Genomic DNA, 15794 nt, shown 5'->3' with positions numbered 1-15794 from the left:
GTTTAGTGACATAAATATTTACACAAACTGCCACGAATTAAGACAAATGTTACCAGGAAATAGGCTACATTGTGAGGGGCCAGAGCAAGGGTTTGTCTAAATTTATTGGCCTCTGTTGAGTCCCAAATTTTTGAAAACGGTTTCCCAGTTTTTCAAAGTGAATGAAACAAGACAACTGTCGCAGCTCTGCGCGGGTCCGCACAGTAAATCATCCCGCCGAGTATGTTCTTGTAACACGATGTGCTTTCCTTTCAAACGCTGAAAGCTTAATGTGATGTGAACATTCATTTTCCATTGACATTTACAGCAAATACTAACATGGATCATGTATCTCAAGCAGACAGAGGTGGGGGGGATGGGGGGGAGGAGATGGGCGGAGATATGAATAGTTGCATCAGACTGGCCCTAGTAGAAGTTAAAGATACATACTGCATGCCCAGGGAGTGGATGTCAGTTAAATGTTTATACAGCTGCTCTGAAGATTATTATTATCATGAAACCACACAGCTATAATGTCATTCTGTGGATGCCAGAGTACAATCAGGTCCTCCCTATAGCCTACTAGCCTCCTGCTCTGCTCCCTCCAGGCTGTATGGCTGGGATCAGGCTCAGCAACGACACCGTGATAATGAGATGTGACAATGAAATGGCTTTGTTCCGGACTAACTTCAACCATGTGAAAGCCAGTATCTGCATTCTGCTCCAGCTGTATAAAGATGCTGCAGACTTTTTTTTTTTTCACCACAGCGGCAATGCGCAGCGTGTACGTGTTTAAATGAAGGGAAAGAAAAAAATTATAATTGATTTAAAGAGGAAAAAGTTTTATTTGCCAACCGCAAATATGGATTACAATTACTCTGTGTTCTATCTCAGAGGTGACCCATTTAGCTAAGGGCTAAGACATTAGCAGCAGCACAGCAAACATGTGATTACACGTAATTTTCTGCTATTATAAGGTTGCTAGCACCACTAGTGTAGCTTAGCTTCGAACAACAGCCCGTTTCTGTCATCTCACCGTCAGATCCGCAGAACTGATTTTTTTTGGCCACTTGGGGGCAGCTTAAACGCGTAACAAAAACAACTCTGACATCGTATCAGCTTTTAAGCAGGGCTGTGTGATATGAGCAGATAACAACACGTATCGCGGAGAAAATTCAGTGAATAATGCTTTATCGTCCATGTTTGTTTGTGTTGCCTTCATGCAAATTTCCTGCCTCCCGCCGTGCTGTGTGGAGGGACACACAACATCGTCCAAATGGCGCAACAGCTCCCATCATGCCTCGTGCTGGACTGAGCAGTTTGATAAGTGTTTTAGTTCTGAATGTGACTTTTTGTTAGTGTTCATAATGCGTCTGTTCAGAACACGGTGGTTTCTGTTCAACATCATTTTTGTGAGCGTTTGGTGGTTGTTACATTTCTTTGTGCCAGCTGCATTTTGGTACTGTGTGTGATAAGGAACACACTGAAATAATGGCGGAGCATGGTTAGCAAACAGTAGCTCATTTACACATCCAGCAGCAGTTTTGGAACAGCATTAGCATAGTTTTGGAGTCGTGCTGACAAACATAAATCCAACAGGCACTCTCTTTTAGCTCCGTTTTGTTCTCCACCACCTCTTTTCTGTTATTTAGCAGTGATGGGTACACTGGGTTTGTCAGAGCTTTTTCATAGAAGTCGTTGTTGGTTGTAAACTCAAAACAACTAGCTGAAAGATGCTAAAACGCTCCCTGAAGCTGAGGAAAGCTGCAGAGTGTGGTGAGTGTGGTTGGCATTGTCAGCAGCGCACAACATTATGTCACGGTTTAGTCAGTTTATTTTAGCCATACATGTGAAATTGCACATTTGTTTGGTACAAATGGCACCTTGGAAAGACGTGTGTCATACGTATAGTGACTGATGGTAGCTGGGCAGTGAAATGGGAACCCAATATTCATGATTCTTGCATTGAACACACGTCTGAGCAGTCATAACGTGAACACAGACAGGAGATTTTGGTGTTTAATACCCTTCTGAACAGTCCTATATACTGACCTTGCTCTGGCTGATATGGTATGATCTGTCTAACCTTCTCAGTATCTCGCGCGTGATAAATCCTCCAGATTCAAGGAATTTCTTACGTCACGCGATGGTCTAATCTCATCGTGTGTCGTTGAAAAGGTTGAAGAACATTATCATGTTATTTCTTATGGCTTGACACTGCAGACGGAGCGCACGAGGAGCGTCGCGCTTTCATCTTATCCGGCGAGTGATTGAAAACGCTGTCAGTGTGTGTTTGCTTGTGAAGGTCACAGCACTTCTATCAGGATGTTTCTATTTGTCTTTTTGGCTTCCTGGAGGTTTTAAAGGACCTGCAATTGCATGGAAAAAAGCTTCATTTTCGCCCGCGACACTGTTTAACACAGATGCATACACATATTAACATGTTTAAAGCTCAGAAGCGGTAGCATTGAGAGCACAGAAAGAAAATCAACTATTCCCGCAAGTATTGCATTAGATCTACATAAACAACTGTTAATTGAAACCATCTTTGCTGGAGATGTGTGAGCTCCCGATCCCCTCTCATGTATAGATACTTGCTAAGTGTTTGCCTTCCTTCCTTGGCCTGTAAACAGCTGCTTGTGCTTAAGCGGTAAAATGTAAATCTTGACGCTGGCTGTTTATGTAGCCCAGGCTTCTAATCATGCAGACGTATAATTGAGTGACGCATGGTGTCTTTATGAGTGGAGCTGCATTCAAAGGGCAGATCCCTGTATTTATGTCTCCCTTCTCTCTAAAATGGAAGTAGCTGCCTCTCATCCCAACTAGTTCACTAAATGAAGCATGTGTTTATATGATTCCTATTGTAAGTTGTTAAAGTGTGAGGTCCGTACACTGGTGTGCTGATTTTATAGCTGTGCGGTGTTATCACTGTTATATAGTCAGCGCACCAGGCGTCAGACTTCCCTTTGTTCAGTATGTGTAAGAACAAGCAACAACGAGATGGTTTTGACTTCAAAAGACACGTCTCAGAAATAAAAGCCATTGCGTGCATTTTTTTCAGATATGAGACAAGTCAAAGAGGATTTCAGATCCAAATGTGGAATTCTGCCTGTTTGGTTTTAATAAAAGCCGACCAAAAGTCATTTTAGTCACAATATGCTAATTACAGCGATATCTACACCAATGATGCTGATAATTACAAAGTGCAGATCTGGATAAAGGAGCAGCCCTCACTGCCTGATCAAAGTGTCCCCTATTTACGCAGGAAATTAAAACACAAACAAATAAACAGTGAGCCAATTTGCCAAATTACGCACAGCTTCGAGTCGGTGACCAACCTCAACTCGCTTCTCAATATCTGAAACATGTAAGCAAGGTTTGGAGCCCTTTTTGTGATCTCTGAGATGCCATATAATCTGGAGGAGGACTTGTTGCACAAATTAGTGGATAGAGAAGTGTGCCACATGTTCAGTATCCATAAATATTGACTCTGGCTTTCTAGTTGGCCATCTCTGACCTTGGTGGGTTTCCATTTCGGGACCATCCTATAAGAAATGTGTCCCGTTTCCCCACAATCTCTTTCATGCACCATGTGCACATGCTCGGCATAGCCCAGCAGTCGTGCTTCTGCTGTCAAACACATGTGGATTGATGAAGTTTTTACTGGTTTCCAAATTAAAAAGACAGCTTTGCTCAAGCATGAATTAGAGGTGAATCGCAGCAACAAACTGTTCCCTGGTTTCAAGCTACATCTCTGAAGATAATCTTCTTGTAGGTGTGTTACCGTGTGTTAAGGCTACATCTGGCTCAAAGCGGAGGAATGCAGGCCCTGTGTCTAGCCAAGTTGCTGTTAACAGCAGGTGAAAGGCTAATAGTTGGATCTGCAGTGTCATCTCAGGGCTTCGTCTGCCCCCTGACTCCTGGAATGTACGTGATGACAAGAGAAGGCCGCGGCATCCACGTCCAGCACAACATGCATACACAGACACACACACGCACCACACATACTGTGGCATGCAAAGAAATGAGCATGTACAGGAGGACAATAAACCATGTCTTCTTCTCTTCCTCAGGATTTAAAACAACAGAACACATTCTATCCTAATCTCCCTTGAATAACCTCAAATATTTCCCCTTGAATAGATTCATTATATTTTTGTTATAAGTGTTATGTATTACACATTGTTCTCCCTTAAGGGGGTTTCCTTACAAGAAAAAGATACATCTATTAGCTGAAGCAAAGTACATGATGGCGGTTTACTGTGTATTATTCTTTTGGTTAGTGAAGATGATTTCCCCAAAGGTGAAGGATGAATGGAACATACCAGCGAAGGCATCTGACTTTCAAATGATAAGACAAATATATAATACGCAGGTGAGGATTGTTGTGTTTCATAACACAAAACCTAGGCTGAATTTTAGACGTAAATTTTCTTCTGCTTGTCAAAGAGGGGTAATAAGTTATGATGACAAAGGTCAGAACATGAAATAAAGAAAAACAGAGAGTCCAACAGCAAGCAGAGATGGAGAGATGTGTTGCTCCTAAGCGCAGACTGAAGGCCTCAGGGGTCGGATCAGACTGGTCGTATTGGTCCTTACACTGGGACAAAAGGATTTCCACGAACTCCAGTTTAAGCCGATAACAACAGTCTATAGCTAAACGATAGGATGCACAGATACTCTAATGCAGGGGTGCCCGAACTTTTTCCCTTGGAGGACCAAAACTGAAACTTAATGATGGGCTCCGGGCCAAAGACAAACACCTACTGTATTGTATTGTTAAGATTCAAAATGCTACTAGTTCCTAACTGCCTGATTTCTTCGCTGTGCTCAGATTGTGAAAAATAATTAAGAATTAGGGATCCTACGTATTTAAAGAGCATTTTACCTCACAAAAACAAAACATTAACAGTGATTTATATTTTCGAAAACTTCAAAAAGTTAAATGTTACTTTTAAAGGAAGCTTACTTCTTTAAGGTCCTCTATGGTAAAGACATTTTCATAGTGACAGGATCTGTAAAAAACTGCTGTTCTGCCATAAAAACTGAGTATATACTTCAAGAAATATTACGGAATTGAGCTCAAGTTTAAGTGTGGGAACCCCTGCACAGCATATGCGCTTGTTTTGACAAAACTGCATTTTGGCTTGAATAATGTTTCCCCTTCCTATAAGCTGTTGGTCCAGAGAGTAGAAGATCTAGAAATACTGCCAGCAAAAAGTTTGTAAACCACCGTCCTAATGGGCCGGATGGCTGTGCGGTGTTAAAGAACAGGGAAGATCCATGTGAGTGCATCTGTCCTGACCTTGAGTTTTGTGCTATTTACCGCTATCACGAACAAACAAATGCCTGCTGGAAGGAAATAATGACGCCAGTGATGGTGGTGGTCGTGCTGGGTTAACACTGTCTGGCTGAGTCACAGTTTAACCTCTCAGGGCCCTCCTCAGCCGGTCGTTCATTTGTGTTTCAGATACATTATCTCTACCTGCCCTCTCCAACTGCCAGAGTTTCTCTCTGTGATGCTTCGCTTTCAATCAGCATGTAATTGGATCAGAAGCAGCGATTAGATAAGCATGATCTCTCTGGCTCAAAACAATGATATATACAATATCAGAGCCGCGTGATCTTCTCAAACCACTCTGGACATCACTGATCAAGTCCCTCAGCGGCCCTGGCTAGACACATTCCTCAGCGCTGGCCTGACACAAGCTGCGCCAAAGCAAATACAATCTGCGCATGTACATGCACTCAAAACACACACCTTCACATGGCCACTCGTACAAACCACACACACTTACAGAAGGAAAAAGAGGGAGAAAACATCAGATAAAGCCCTCTCTTTTTAATCCTCTCACTCGGGTAATTAAAGATACTCAAGGCTTACTGTGTGAGGCCTTATCCCCCAATCTAAAGCATCTAAATGCCGAGCAGCTTTTACCTGGGTTTGGGTTTTAGAGCGCTCGCTTCACCAAGTGGCGTTTTGGCAACAGCAGCGACCCAACTATCACTGCCAACAGATTAACAAGACAATAGAGCAAATCTAAGCAGTATGAATGAATTAACATGTTCTCCCATACCCTGACTTTATGAATGAATGGAGGAAAAAATGAATGAATGAATGAACTGGGCTGGGATTACTTCATTGGGAAGTACTGGACTGAAAAAAACATGTCATTGCAAGTCGTGTGATTCTGGTAATTAAATAGGCAAAAACAACCTGGAAGGCAAAATAACAGTAAGATATTCACCAGCAAAAAAAAATCTAAAATCAAAAAATGCTTGGATCCAGTGAGGGGAAGGCCAAGAAACTGTGCACGCTGCCACTCAGGTAACGGCATGCACCCACGGGCCTCACTACATTTTAATTGCTAAGTGGATGATCTGGGATTATCCCTCATAAAATGTTATTGTCCTGGAAGGAGACAAAGATATCTTGTGATCTCTGTGGGATTTAATCTATTGCCATCTCTCCAAAGAAAACAGGGCCGGTGCTTTGGCCAAAACACAGCCGCCAGCCCCACCATCATCACCAAATGGAAGTCACTAGAGGGAATCAATGGGGGCTTTTCTTATGGAGATGACCCAAGCATTACTGCTGTTGACTACACCCCACAGGCTGGAAACAATGCAGCAAAGTTTCACTCAGTGTGCTGCTGAGAGCACGTACTGTACAAATATAGCTTGTAATCTCCAAAGCCTTTCAAAATAAATCAATAATGTTTGGCATACAGTAAGAAAAAGAAGATATGCATATGTTATATCAGACCAAAGCAGCCTCTTTTAAGACATGATTTGCTGTAAAGTTTGGTTAATTAATGGGACGCCTCTCTGGCTTGGCTCTCACGTGGTATGGTAGATATGAGGAAGCAATGCATGCCTCTGATATATCGATAAACAGGCGTGAATTGGAATGAAAATAAAAGATTAATCCAGGAAGAAGCATGTCGAAATAACATCTGGTGTCAGACACACACGTACAAGCCCCCTCTGAACACCACACACACACACACACACACACACACACACACACACACACACACACACACACACACACACACACACACACACACAGTGAAGTTCAGTAGGAGAATGTGATAGTCCCTCTGCAGGGTCTAATCCTTTAAAACCACAAAAGCAACATACTGCCGTGCCATTATCTATTAACCTTAATCCAAATGCTAAACCTGTGTGATCCAGCTATTAACACCTTGATCAATTATCTATTTATGACACAGCGGCAGGTGACACGTTGTCTGCTCCGTGCGGTCGCATTCACGGAAATGTTACACCACGCAGGGAGTGCAACAAGCCATTTTTATGTTATTCAGAAACATTAAGCAAACAGTCGATTGCTATTCCTATGTATGGAAAATGCACCCGAAAAACAAACAACTAAGCAACAGTATGGTTTGAACTGTTGACTTTAAAGCTATTTTTACAGTGTGAATTTCCAGGATATGTAAAGATGCAACAGAAAGAGTTGTTTGTAATAAGGAAAGATTTTTTTTTTTTTTTTAATTTAATTTACATGTTGATGGTTCTCAAATATTCTGGAAGGGAAGGGGGCACTGGGGGCAAAGGAGGTCACCATAATGTTTTTTCTGATGTAAATTAGCAATAATTTCTTCAAATGGGTGATTGTGTAAAGGCGACTATACTAATACTTTTCACTCTACTGACACATCACAACACCAAATCTTCCTGCGGGGGGGTCCCTGTAACCAAATCTTATCAAACGGGGGTCCGTGGCTCTAATGTGTGTTAATTTGACATCCTTAGACATGAAAAAGTTTGGAGCCTGCGGGTTAGAGGTCCGCAGGAGGCGCTTTTTAGCGGACAAATGATTGACAGCCCCTTGGTGACATCACTGTACGACAAAAAGAGTCGCTGGGGGAAGAGAAGGCACCAATCAATTCAACCACTACGCTGCGGCGCACAGAGCAGAGGCGAAGCGCTCCCCAGCCCGAAGCAACAAGGTCCAAGGAGCGACACTTGCGTGCGCTTATCTCCCCTCCAGCCAGCTCCGCTCAACTTGTGTCTCGGCGAACTCTGTTCTCTTTTGAAGATGTTCAACCAAGATGCTTTATACTTAGATCGGTCCTGCCTACGCGATCCCGCTTCCTCATAGACTTAACTTTTTTTTTTTCCTCTCCCCGTGCTGACCAAGACCTAACCCGAACTGCAGCTGGGGAGAATATGTGCGAGAGGCGATCGGCGAAGGGCATGGGCTATCTTTGGTCCCCCGAGGAAAAGCAGCGTGGAATAATCACGAATTAATGTGGAATTTATCGGAGCCCAAAGGTGGAACGACGACCGGACACAGCGCTTCCTCGTCAGGTAAAGTAAGACTGATGGACTTTGTTAAACTGTATTTATTTAACTGTATTTACAAAGACCCGATCTTACTACGGTCAACAGGCATAAATTAACTTTATTCATGAGGGAACGTTTACTTTCCAACTGGAAATCGACAGCTCTCCCACTGTATAGGCTTACAGGGTGTGTGCGTAAAAGTTAAAGCGTTCCCATTTTGAACCTCGGGGAAAACGCTGCGAAAAGACAAATGCAGTTAAAAGTTGTTTCTTCCGAGGTTGTGCTGCTCACATGATATTTAGTTTTTGATGTTTTGATGTCTTGTCTGGAGCTACATCTGGCTGTGGTACGCACGTCAGATCTAACACCTGCGAGCCTCTTGAAGTAACTCTATCCCTTATGATTATACATGACCGTCAAAGCCTGTGCAAATAGACGCTTGTAGCAGCGGCTGACTGCCTCTCCTGCTGCTGTGCACTCGAACTCTTCTCTGCTGACAGTCTTTCATGCCTCTTGTGATCTTTCGGGCAATGCAGACTCGCATCTCTTTTCATATCACTTCACTAAACATTCTTATCTCTTCTAATTGGAGACTTTATGTCTGCAGCTTTCTTTGATTTGTCTGCCGCGCCGTTCCCTCTTTTTTTTTTTCTTCTCTTAACTTCCTCACCTTGATATTTTCATGTTTTTGTTCATGTTAAGATCAATCTTTTTCAGTTAGACGCGCTATATTGCCTGCGGGGTCGTTCACCGCCACCCCCCCTTTTTTTGTTCTACTTCAAAGTGAAGAGGTGTCTTCCCTTTTTAACCTGCTCTCCTTCAATCATTCCTACTGTATGGGGGGATCACACACAGTTTGGGGAATGCTGCAGTGAAGCCCCTGCTGCGTCTACCTCATGTCAATACCTCAGCGCCAGTGTATTGACAGAAACCAACTTTCTCCACAGGGACTGACTGATCATGGTCGCCGTGGTCCGCTCTCTCATGGTACTGCTGCTCGCTCAGGTGTTGCTGGAAGGTGCTACGGGACTTATCCCCGAGGTCGGCCGGAGGAAATACAGCGAATCCGGGAAGCAAACCCCACAGCAGTCGGAGAGCTTCCTCAAAGAGTTTGAGCTTCGGCTTCTCAATATGTTTGGACTGAGGCGCAGGCCGACCCCGAGCAAGGAAGCCGTGGTGCCGCAGTACATGGTGGACCTTTACCGCATGCACTCAGCAAACGGAGACCACAGCACTAAACGACCCAAGAGCATGGGGAAACACGCAGAGAGAGCCGCCAGCAAGGCCAACACGATTAGAAGCTTTCACCATGAAGGTATGTATTAGTGACATACCTTTACCTGTCAGCCGGAGAGCTCCTCGGCTCTCTCAGACAATCCAAACCTATATTTAAACATGACTCACATCGTCAAGACTGAACTTCAGAGTCTTCACTGCTTTATGGAGCGTTAGTCATTTACAGGTGACACGCGTCCAAGTTATTTGTAACTCTTTAATGCGTTTGGGATTGCTTCAAACTCACTGACACGATTACAAACCAGCATCTCATGCACAATTAAATGAACTCTCGTACATGTAGTGATGCAACCTTTAACCAAACATTCCCCCGGCGCAGCTGTCACATGCTTCAAAAACATCAAGGGGCGGTGGTATCCCTGGGGTAATTTGTTTCTTAATAATTGATGGTGTTTGCGTGGGCTCTGAAAACAGTTTTTCCAGACACGCACCACAGGAGCAGGATAAGGGCGGTGTGCCTGTGCGCAGGTGATAGTCATCAGCCTGTTACTTCAATAACACACGACATGACATTATGCTAACACGCATTATGACAAAGTCACCGTGTCAGACTGAATTCTGAGTCATTTTTAACAGGACTGAAATTAGTCTTTGGTAGAGGGGGGAGGAGGGGCTGCGCGCCTTATTCTTTCCAAATCACCCCTCTCTCCGCGCTGTGCGCCATTACGCACGTTCCAATAACACCATAATTGCTGACTTATTTTATATGATGGCTACGCGCTGATTATTGAATTCAGCGTTTCAATTTCATTTCATTTTACTTCCAAGGCAACATGTGCTGCTCAGATGACTAAGGTCCATGGGTCGTAGATAGAGTGCATTCGTTCAGTCAAACACTGACGGTTATTTTAAAAGGTCTTAAACAGTCTAACAGGTGGAATTCAAACATAACTGATGCTTTATTTATATATCAAGTTTAACTGCCCAGCAGCAAAGTGGTGCACTTGGTCGTGATATTAAAATGATTTATGTCTGGTTAAAAACATAGCTTTTCATTTCAAACTTATAGCAACTCTGTATCTAGCATTCAATTTCCTACGGCCCATGTTCCAGTTAATACAACATACAAGTTACTGAGTCCATAGGGGCTCTACAGAGTCCTTATACAGAGTCCTGAGTGTTTGAGTGGGGAAGTTTCCATCAGGGGTGAGTCAGAGGGGTGGTTGAGTGGTTGCTTGGGTGCTCTCCAGAGGCCTAGTGCAATGACACCCAGTGGCTACACTGACACACTACAAACAAGCCTGGCCCGGGCAGCCGGGCTGAGTGACTGCTCCCTGCCCACTACTGGAAACCTCTGCACCCGGCCAGCACACACCTTGACACCACTGGCCATTACGAATGTGTTCAGACTGTGTTTACATATGCTCCCCTGGTTCTTTCATCCCGTACAAATGGAGCTGCAGGGTTGTTAGTCTTCCCATGTCAGCGGACGTGCAATTGATGGCTCGTCCATATAATAAGCATGTATCTACAGATGTAAGTGCAGCACATCAAAGCAAACAGCTCTAATCATTCATCACATCTGCCCGCTGATATTAATTTCTCTAAGATAATTGGTTTCACTGCTATCAGTTTTCAAAAATAATAATTTTCCATGCCAAATAGAACATTTCCACTGTTACACAGGAAGTGGCTGCCACAGACAGGACGGTGATGAATGGCCCAACATTAGCCTTTATCTTTTGTTTTGGCATGCAGCGCAAAAAGAAATTAGGAATGTTGATACACTCATATCTGTGGTTCACACGTTTTTGACAAGCCCCAACTTGTTCACACAGCCGTTCCTGGAGGAGAGACAGACGGAGAGAGTGAGAACGCTGCTGCGGAAAGAAACAGAAAAGGAGTGACAGAGAAGGAAAAAAGAGAGGAGAGAGGATTTGGGGCTAAGAGAACAGAGGGAGCAGAGGATTTGGGAGCTGAGGAAAGAAAGAAAGACAGGGATTGGGGACAGAGGAGAGGGAATGGGAGACAGGGGGCTTTCCCACATCAAATGAGGAGTGATAGGCCTAATTGAGGTCTTTGTGCTTCTGGAGGGAGGTTTAGGATGAGATGGTGGAATTTCCTAAATGCCTCCTTTGAAACAGCACAGAGTTCAAAGTTTGTGTTGATTTTACCACACCAAACAGATTAAAACACACGTCTATACATCAGCTATGAAGTTCATAAAGTAAGAGTTCAAAGTGGGCCTGCCTTCAAGAAAATTGCACCTTTTACTAAGATTTCTGTCATTTACTGTATATTATAGAGGGGGATGTATACACACATATGACTTTCATATGCATTCAGAACAATAATCATAGATGTTTTGAATGCACTTTCAGAGAGGATAGCATCTCCAGGCGGAGAACTCTGGGCACAAATTAATAATAAAATATCAAACATTGTATACTCAGCTTTCCATTTGTGGTCAACAGATTCTCTCCACAGTTTGGATACTAATAGTATCCTATGTCTTCTGTTGGTAATGACTTTTAGAAAGAATTATTATCTTTCACATTGCAACTTTTACAAGTGATATTTCAGAGTTAGTGAGCTCTGTAAAGGTTAATGCAGCAGTTGGCATTTATGTTAGCTTTTATGTCTTCAGTTTCATATTGATTTCCATATTGCTCTTTTGTTCATACTCATCTTTGATCATATTTAAATATATGGTGCGACGTTTTCATGTGCACTATGGGGAAATCCTCATAGGGCAAATGTGCCTTCAAAGGCAGCCTGACTAGCATGTTTGATCTTATCAATAGATGGAAGCGCAATGCTTTCATCCTCTGACATTTAACCAGGTAAATTTATGAGCATGACACTAATTACGGTATTACATCACCATGATAATTTGCCTATTACACTGACTCATACAGTCTTGCAGAGTGTTGATGTGTTGTGTGTGTGTGTGTTATGCCTGTGTGACAATGGCCAACACCCACTGAATGTAACCACGTGGCAGTTTGGCTGGCTGCACAGAAAGAAGGCTGCAAGTTGGGCATGTGTGTGTGTGCAAGAGAGAGAATGTGAGAAAGCATACTTGGCCAGTGTTTCCATGCTCCCACTGGACCCATGAAGCCAGCTAGGTTTTGATCAGAAAGTAATTTCTCATTTTTGTACGATGGATAAACTCTCCCAACCCCAGTCCTCTTACGCTATGTTTGTCACTGTGCTATTCCTTGTAGAGTCTATGGAGGCCCTGGCCAGGCTGAAAGGCAAAACTACCCAAGAGTTCTACTTCAACCTCACTTCCATCCCTGATGAGGAACTCATCACCTCTGCAGAGCTTCGTATCTACAGGGATCAGGTCATGGGAGCTGCAACCCCCAACAACAGCTCCAGAAACAGCAGCGCCATTGACGGTGCTCCTGCTGGTGGCTTCCATCGCATCAACATTTATGAGATATTTGGAGTTCCTGCCGATCAAGGTAGGGAACCTCTGGCACGTCTGCTGGACACTCGGCTAGTGCAGGACTCTTTGAGCCGCTGGGAGAGCTTTGACGTCAGCCCCGCTGTATCTCAGTGGACCTCTGGGAATGGCCACAACCATGGGTTCATGGTGGAGGTGCTTCATCCAGAGGAAGGGGAGATGGATGGCGAGCATGCCAAGAGACGTAGTAGGCATGTCAGAATGAGCCGGTCCCTGCACCAGGACCAGGACTCGTGGCCCCAGGCTCGGCCTCTGCTGGTGACGTATGGCCATGACGGCCGTGGGGACTCAGTGCTGCACACACGGGAAAAACGTCAGGCGGCACTCCGCAAACAACGCAGGAAGCACCAGCACAAGGCCAGCTGCAAGAGGCATGCCCTGTATGTGGACTTCAGTGACGTGGGGTGGAACGAGTGGATAGTGGCACCCCCTGGCTACCACGCATTTTACTGCCATGGGGAATGTCCGTTCCCCCTAGCAGACCACCTCAATTCTACCAATCATGCCATTGTGCAGACGCTGGTCAACTCAGTCAACTCGAACATCCCCAGAGCCTGTTGTGTGCCCACTGACCTCAGCCCCATCTCCCTGCTCTACCTGGATGAATACGAGAAGGTCATCCTGAAAAACTACCAGGATATGGTGGTGGAGGGATGCGGCTGCCGGTGAGAAACTGACAGCGGTATGGATAGAAAGAGAGAATGGGCAAGAGAGACTGAAAGAGACATTAGAGGTTATTATGGACACCCGGTTTCCCAATGAAGACGTTTATTTATATGAGAGAAAGACAAAACAGAGCTATTGTGGAAGAAGAAAAAAAACTATATATGAATATATTTATGTCTACGTAAAGTTGGGAAAAATAAATATTTTAATCAGAGGAATATTCCTTTACTGGTTTTGAAAATGTATTTCTGATGTACATTTCGAAATGGGTGCAATACCACATGAAGTATAATGCTCAGATTTTTATTTTGTATTTATTTCTATTATAACCACTTTATTTGTAAATAAATAATGTGTATTTATCGTGAAAAAATGTGGTCGCTCCACTTTTCAAGGATCAATTACAGTGAACCAGCCATTGTTGATGTATCCATGTCAGGGGCCAACGTGTGTGGCTGGGATGAATAACAGAGCTTCAAATCTGACAGAAATTAGCTATGAAAATATAACATATGACAAAAAGCTCATACTACACTGATTGCAAACCAAGCATTGAACTCTTGGTAAATGTAATTGGAAACCAACAACAACAGAAGCAGTGAGGGGAAAGTGACAGAGCCGGGTCAGGGTGCTGCTGGTGTAATGAACTGCAGTAGGGTGCAGGGTCACAGGACGGGAGTGACAAGTTACAAGCCTACAAATGTGATAGACTCCCACGGGAGGATTAGAAAAACAGCAGAGCATGTTTTCATGCATTACATGTCACTGCAAAGATCTCTGGGAAGGCTCGTTTAGAAGCTAGCTCCTATGTTTTTTCTGAACATTAATGTGTGTGTGTGTGGGGGGGGGGGGGGGGGGGGGGTGTGGACCTGCAGGACTTTGGAGGAAGGTCTCACAGGGTGCAAGGTCTTCCAAGTGAGACTGAAAGATTGCAAACTATACACACCAGCGAGCTATCAGCAAAAAACAGCCCACTGGCACTTTAATTAATAAAGACAAACAAACACACACCTGCACCTGTCCACATACTGCACATGCTCAGACAGATTCTTCCCCACTTCAGAGTTTGGCTGCCTTTCTTTGTCGTCTCTGAGTCATAAGGCTGTGATGTGTTTCGGCACAGGAATGTTTCAGAAAACTACTCAGCTGCAGCAGATAATGAACTGCAACATAAACAATACCTGAACACTGACACCAAAAACAGCTTAAGAGTCATGTTTTATTCACTTAGACAGTGGGGACGGCTGGCTGGTGAAAACCAAACAGATCGTATGTTGCTGTAAGACAGTTTGAAGCCTGAACACCTGAGTCAATATCTCCATAATGCAATGTTTTTGATGGAAACAACGTAATATCTAGAGCAAACTGAAGAGGCTAAAACTGCTGCAGAAAGACACAGATGAAAATTTATAGTGTAGCCACAATAGCAGATCAGATAATGAGAGGGAGAAGAGAAACAGAGAGGGAGAGTTTTTGCGGAGTTTGACTGACTGCGTTTTCTGCTGTGTTTGCATTAGAAAGGGTTTGGAGGGATCACAAGGCAGCTCAAAATGCTCTAAATAGAATGTTTTTTATGTGAGTGCACATTGGGACCGTGGAATGTTGGTTTTCAATCTCAGACACATGCATACGCTTGCATGGAAAACCAACGTGGTTGTTTTTTCAATCATCTATTCAAGGGTTTCCTGGTGGGCTTTTTCTCTTCAAAAACAAATGTGCATTGAACAAAGATACGCTTGTTACTTATATAGGAGATGTAAATCAAAACATTTAGAAGGAGCCGTGAGACTTCATTCACGGGTAGTAAAAACACTGAAATGTCACAGTTTTTTCATGTGCCTCAGATCATATCTGTTTACCTATTCTTATCCTCCAAGGGTGTATAGCACCCGTCTACTCTAGATGATGCAACTATTCAATTATTTTATACCCTCCCTAAAGGCACACACACACACACACACACACACACACACACACACACACACACACACACACACACACACACACACACACCTCCTCCCCTTCCTTCCACATATCTGTTTCAATCTTCTGCATGTGTTATTTTATTCTACCTTGCATCTCCACCCCCCTCGGTCCCATCTGGTGTCCATTTCTCCTCCGTGGAACG

The 15794-nt window shown here is 43.8% G+C and overlaps 1 protein-coding gene across 1 annotated transcript; it reads left to right on the top strand.

Moving 5' to 3' along the window:
• Positions 1-7883: 7883 nt before the first annotated feature.
• Positions 7884-14033, top strand: bmp2b (bone morphogenetic protein 2b). The gene is made up of 3 exons (XM_070987170.1): positions 7884-8316; positions 9240-9607; positions 12756-14033. Exons 2-3 carry the CDS (start codon positions 9253-9255, stop codon positions 13667-13669), a joined length of 1269 nt encoding a protein of 422 aa, XP_070843271.1. The 5' UTR covers positions 7884-8316; positions 9240-9252; the 3' UTR covers positions 13670-14033.
• Positions 14034-15794: the final 1761 nt, after the last annotated feature.

Source organism: Chaetodon trifascialis, chromosome 19 (genome assembly GCF_039877785.1).
Source record: "Chaetodon trifascialis isolate fChaTrf1 chromosome 19, fChaTrf1.hap1, whole genome shotgun sequence".
Classification (NCBI taxonomy): Eukaryota; Metazoa; Chordata; class Actinopteri; order Chaetodontiformes; family Chaetodontidae; genus Chaetodon; species Chaetodon trifascialis.
Note: the sequence above shows the minus strand (reverse complement) of the source record. Positions and strands in the feature narration are given on the sequence as shown.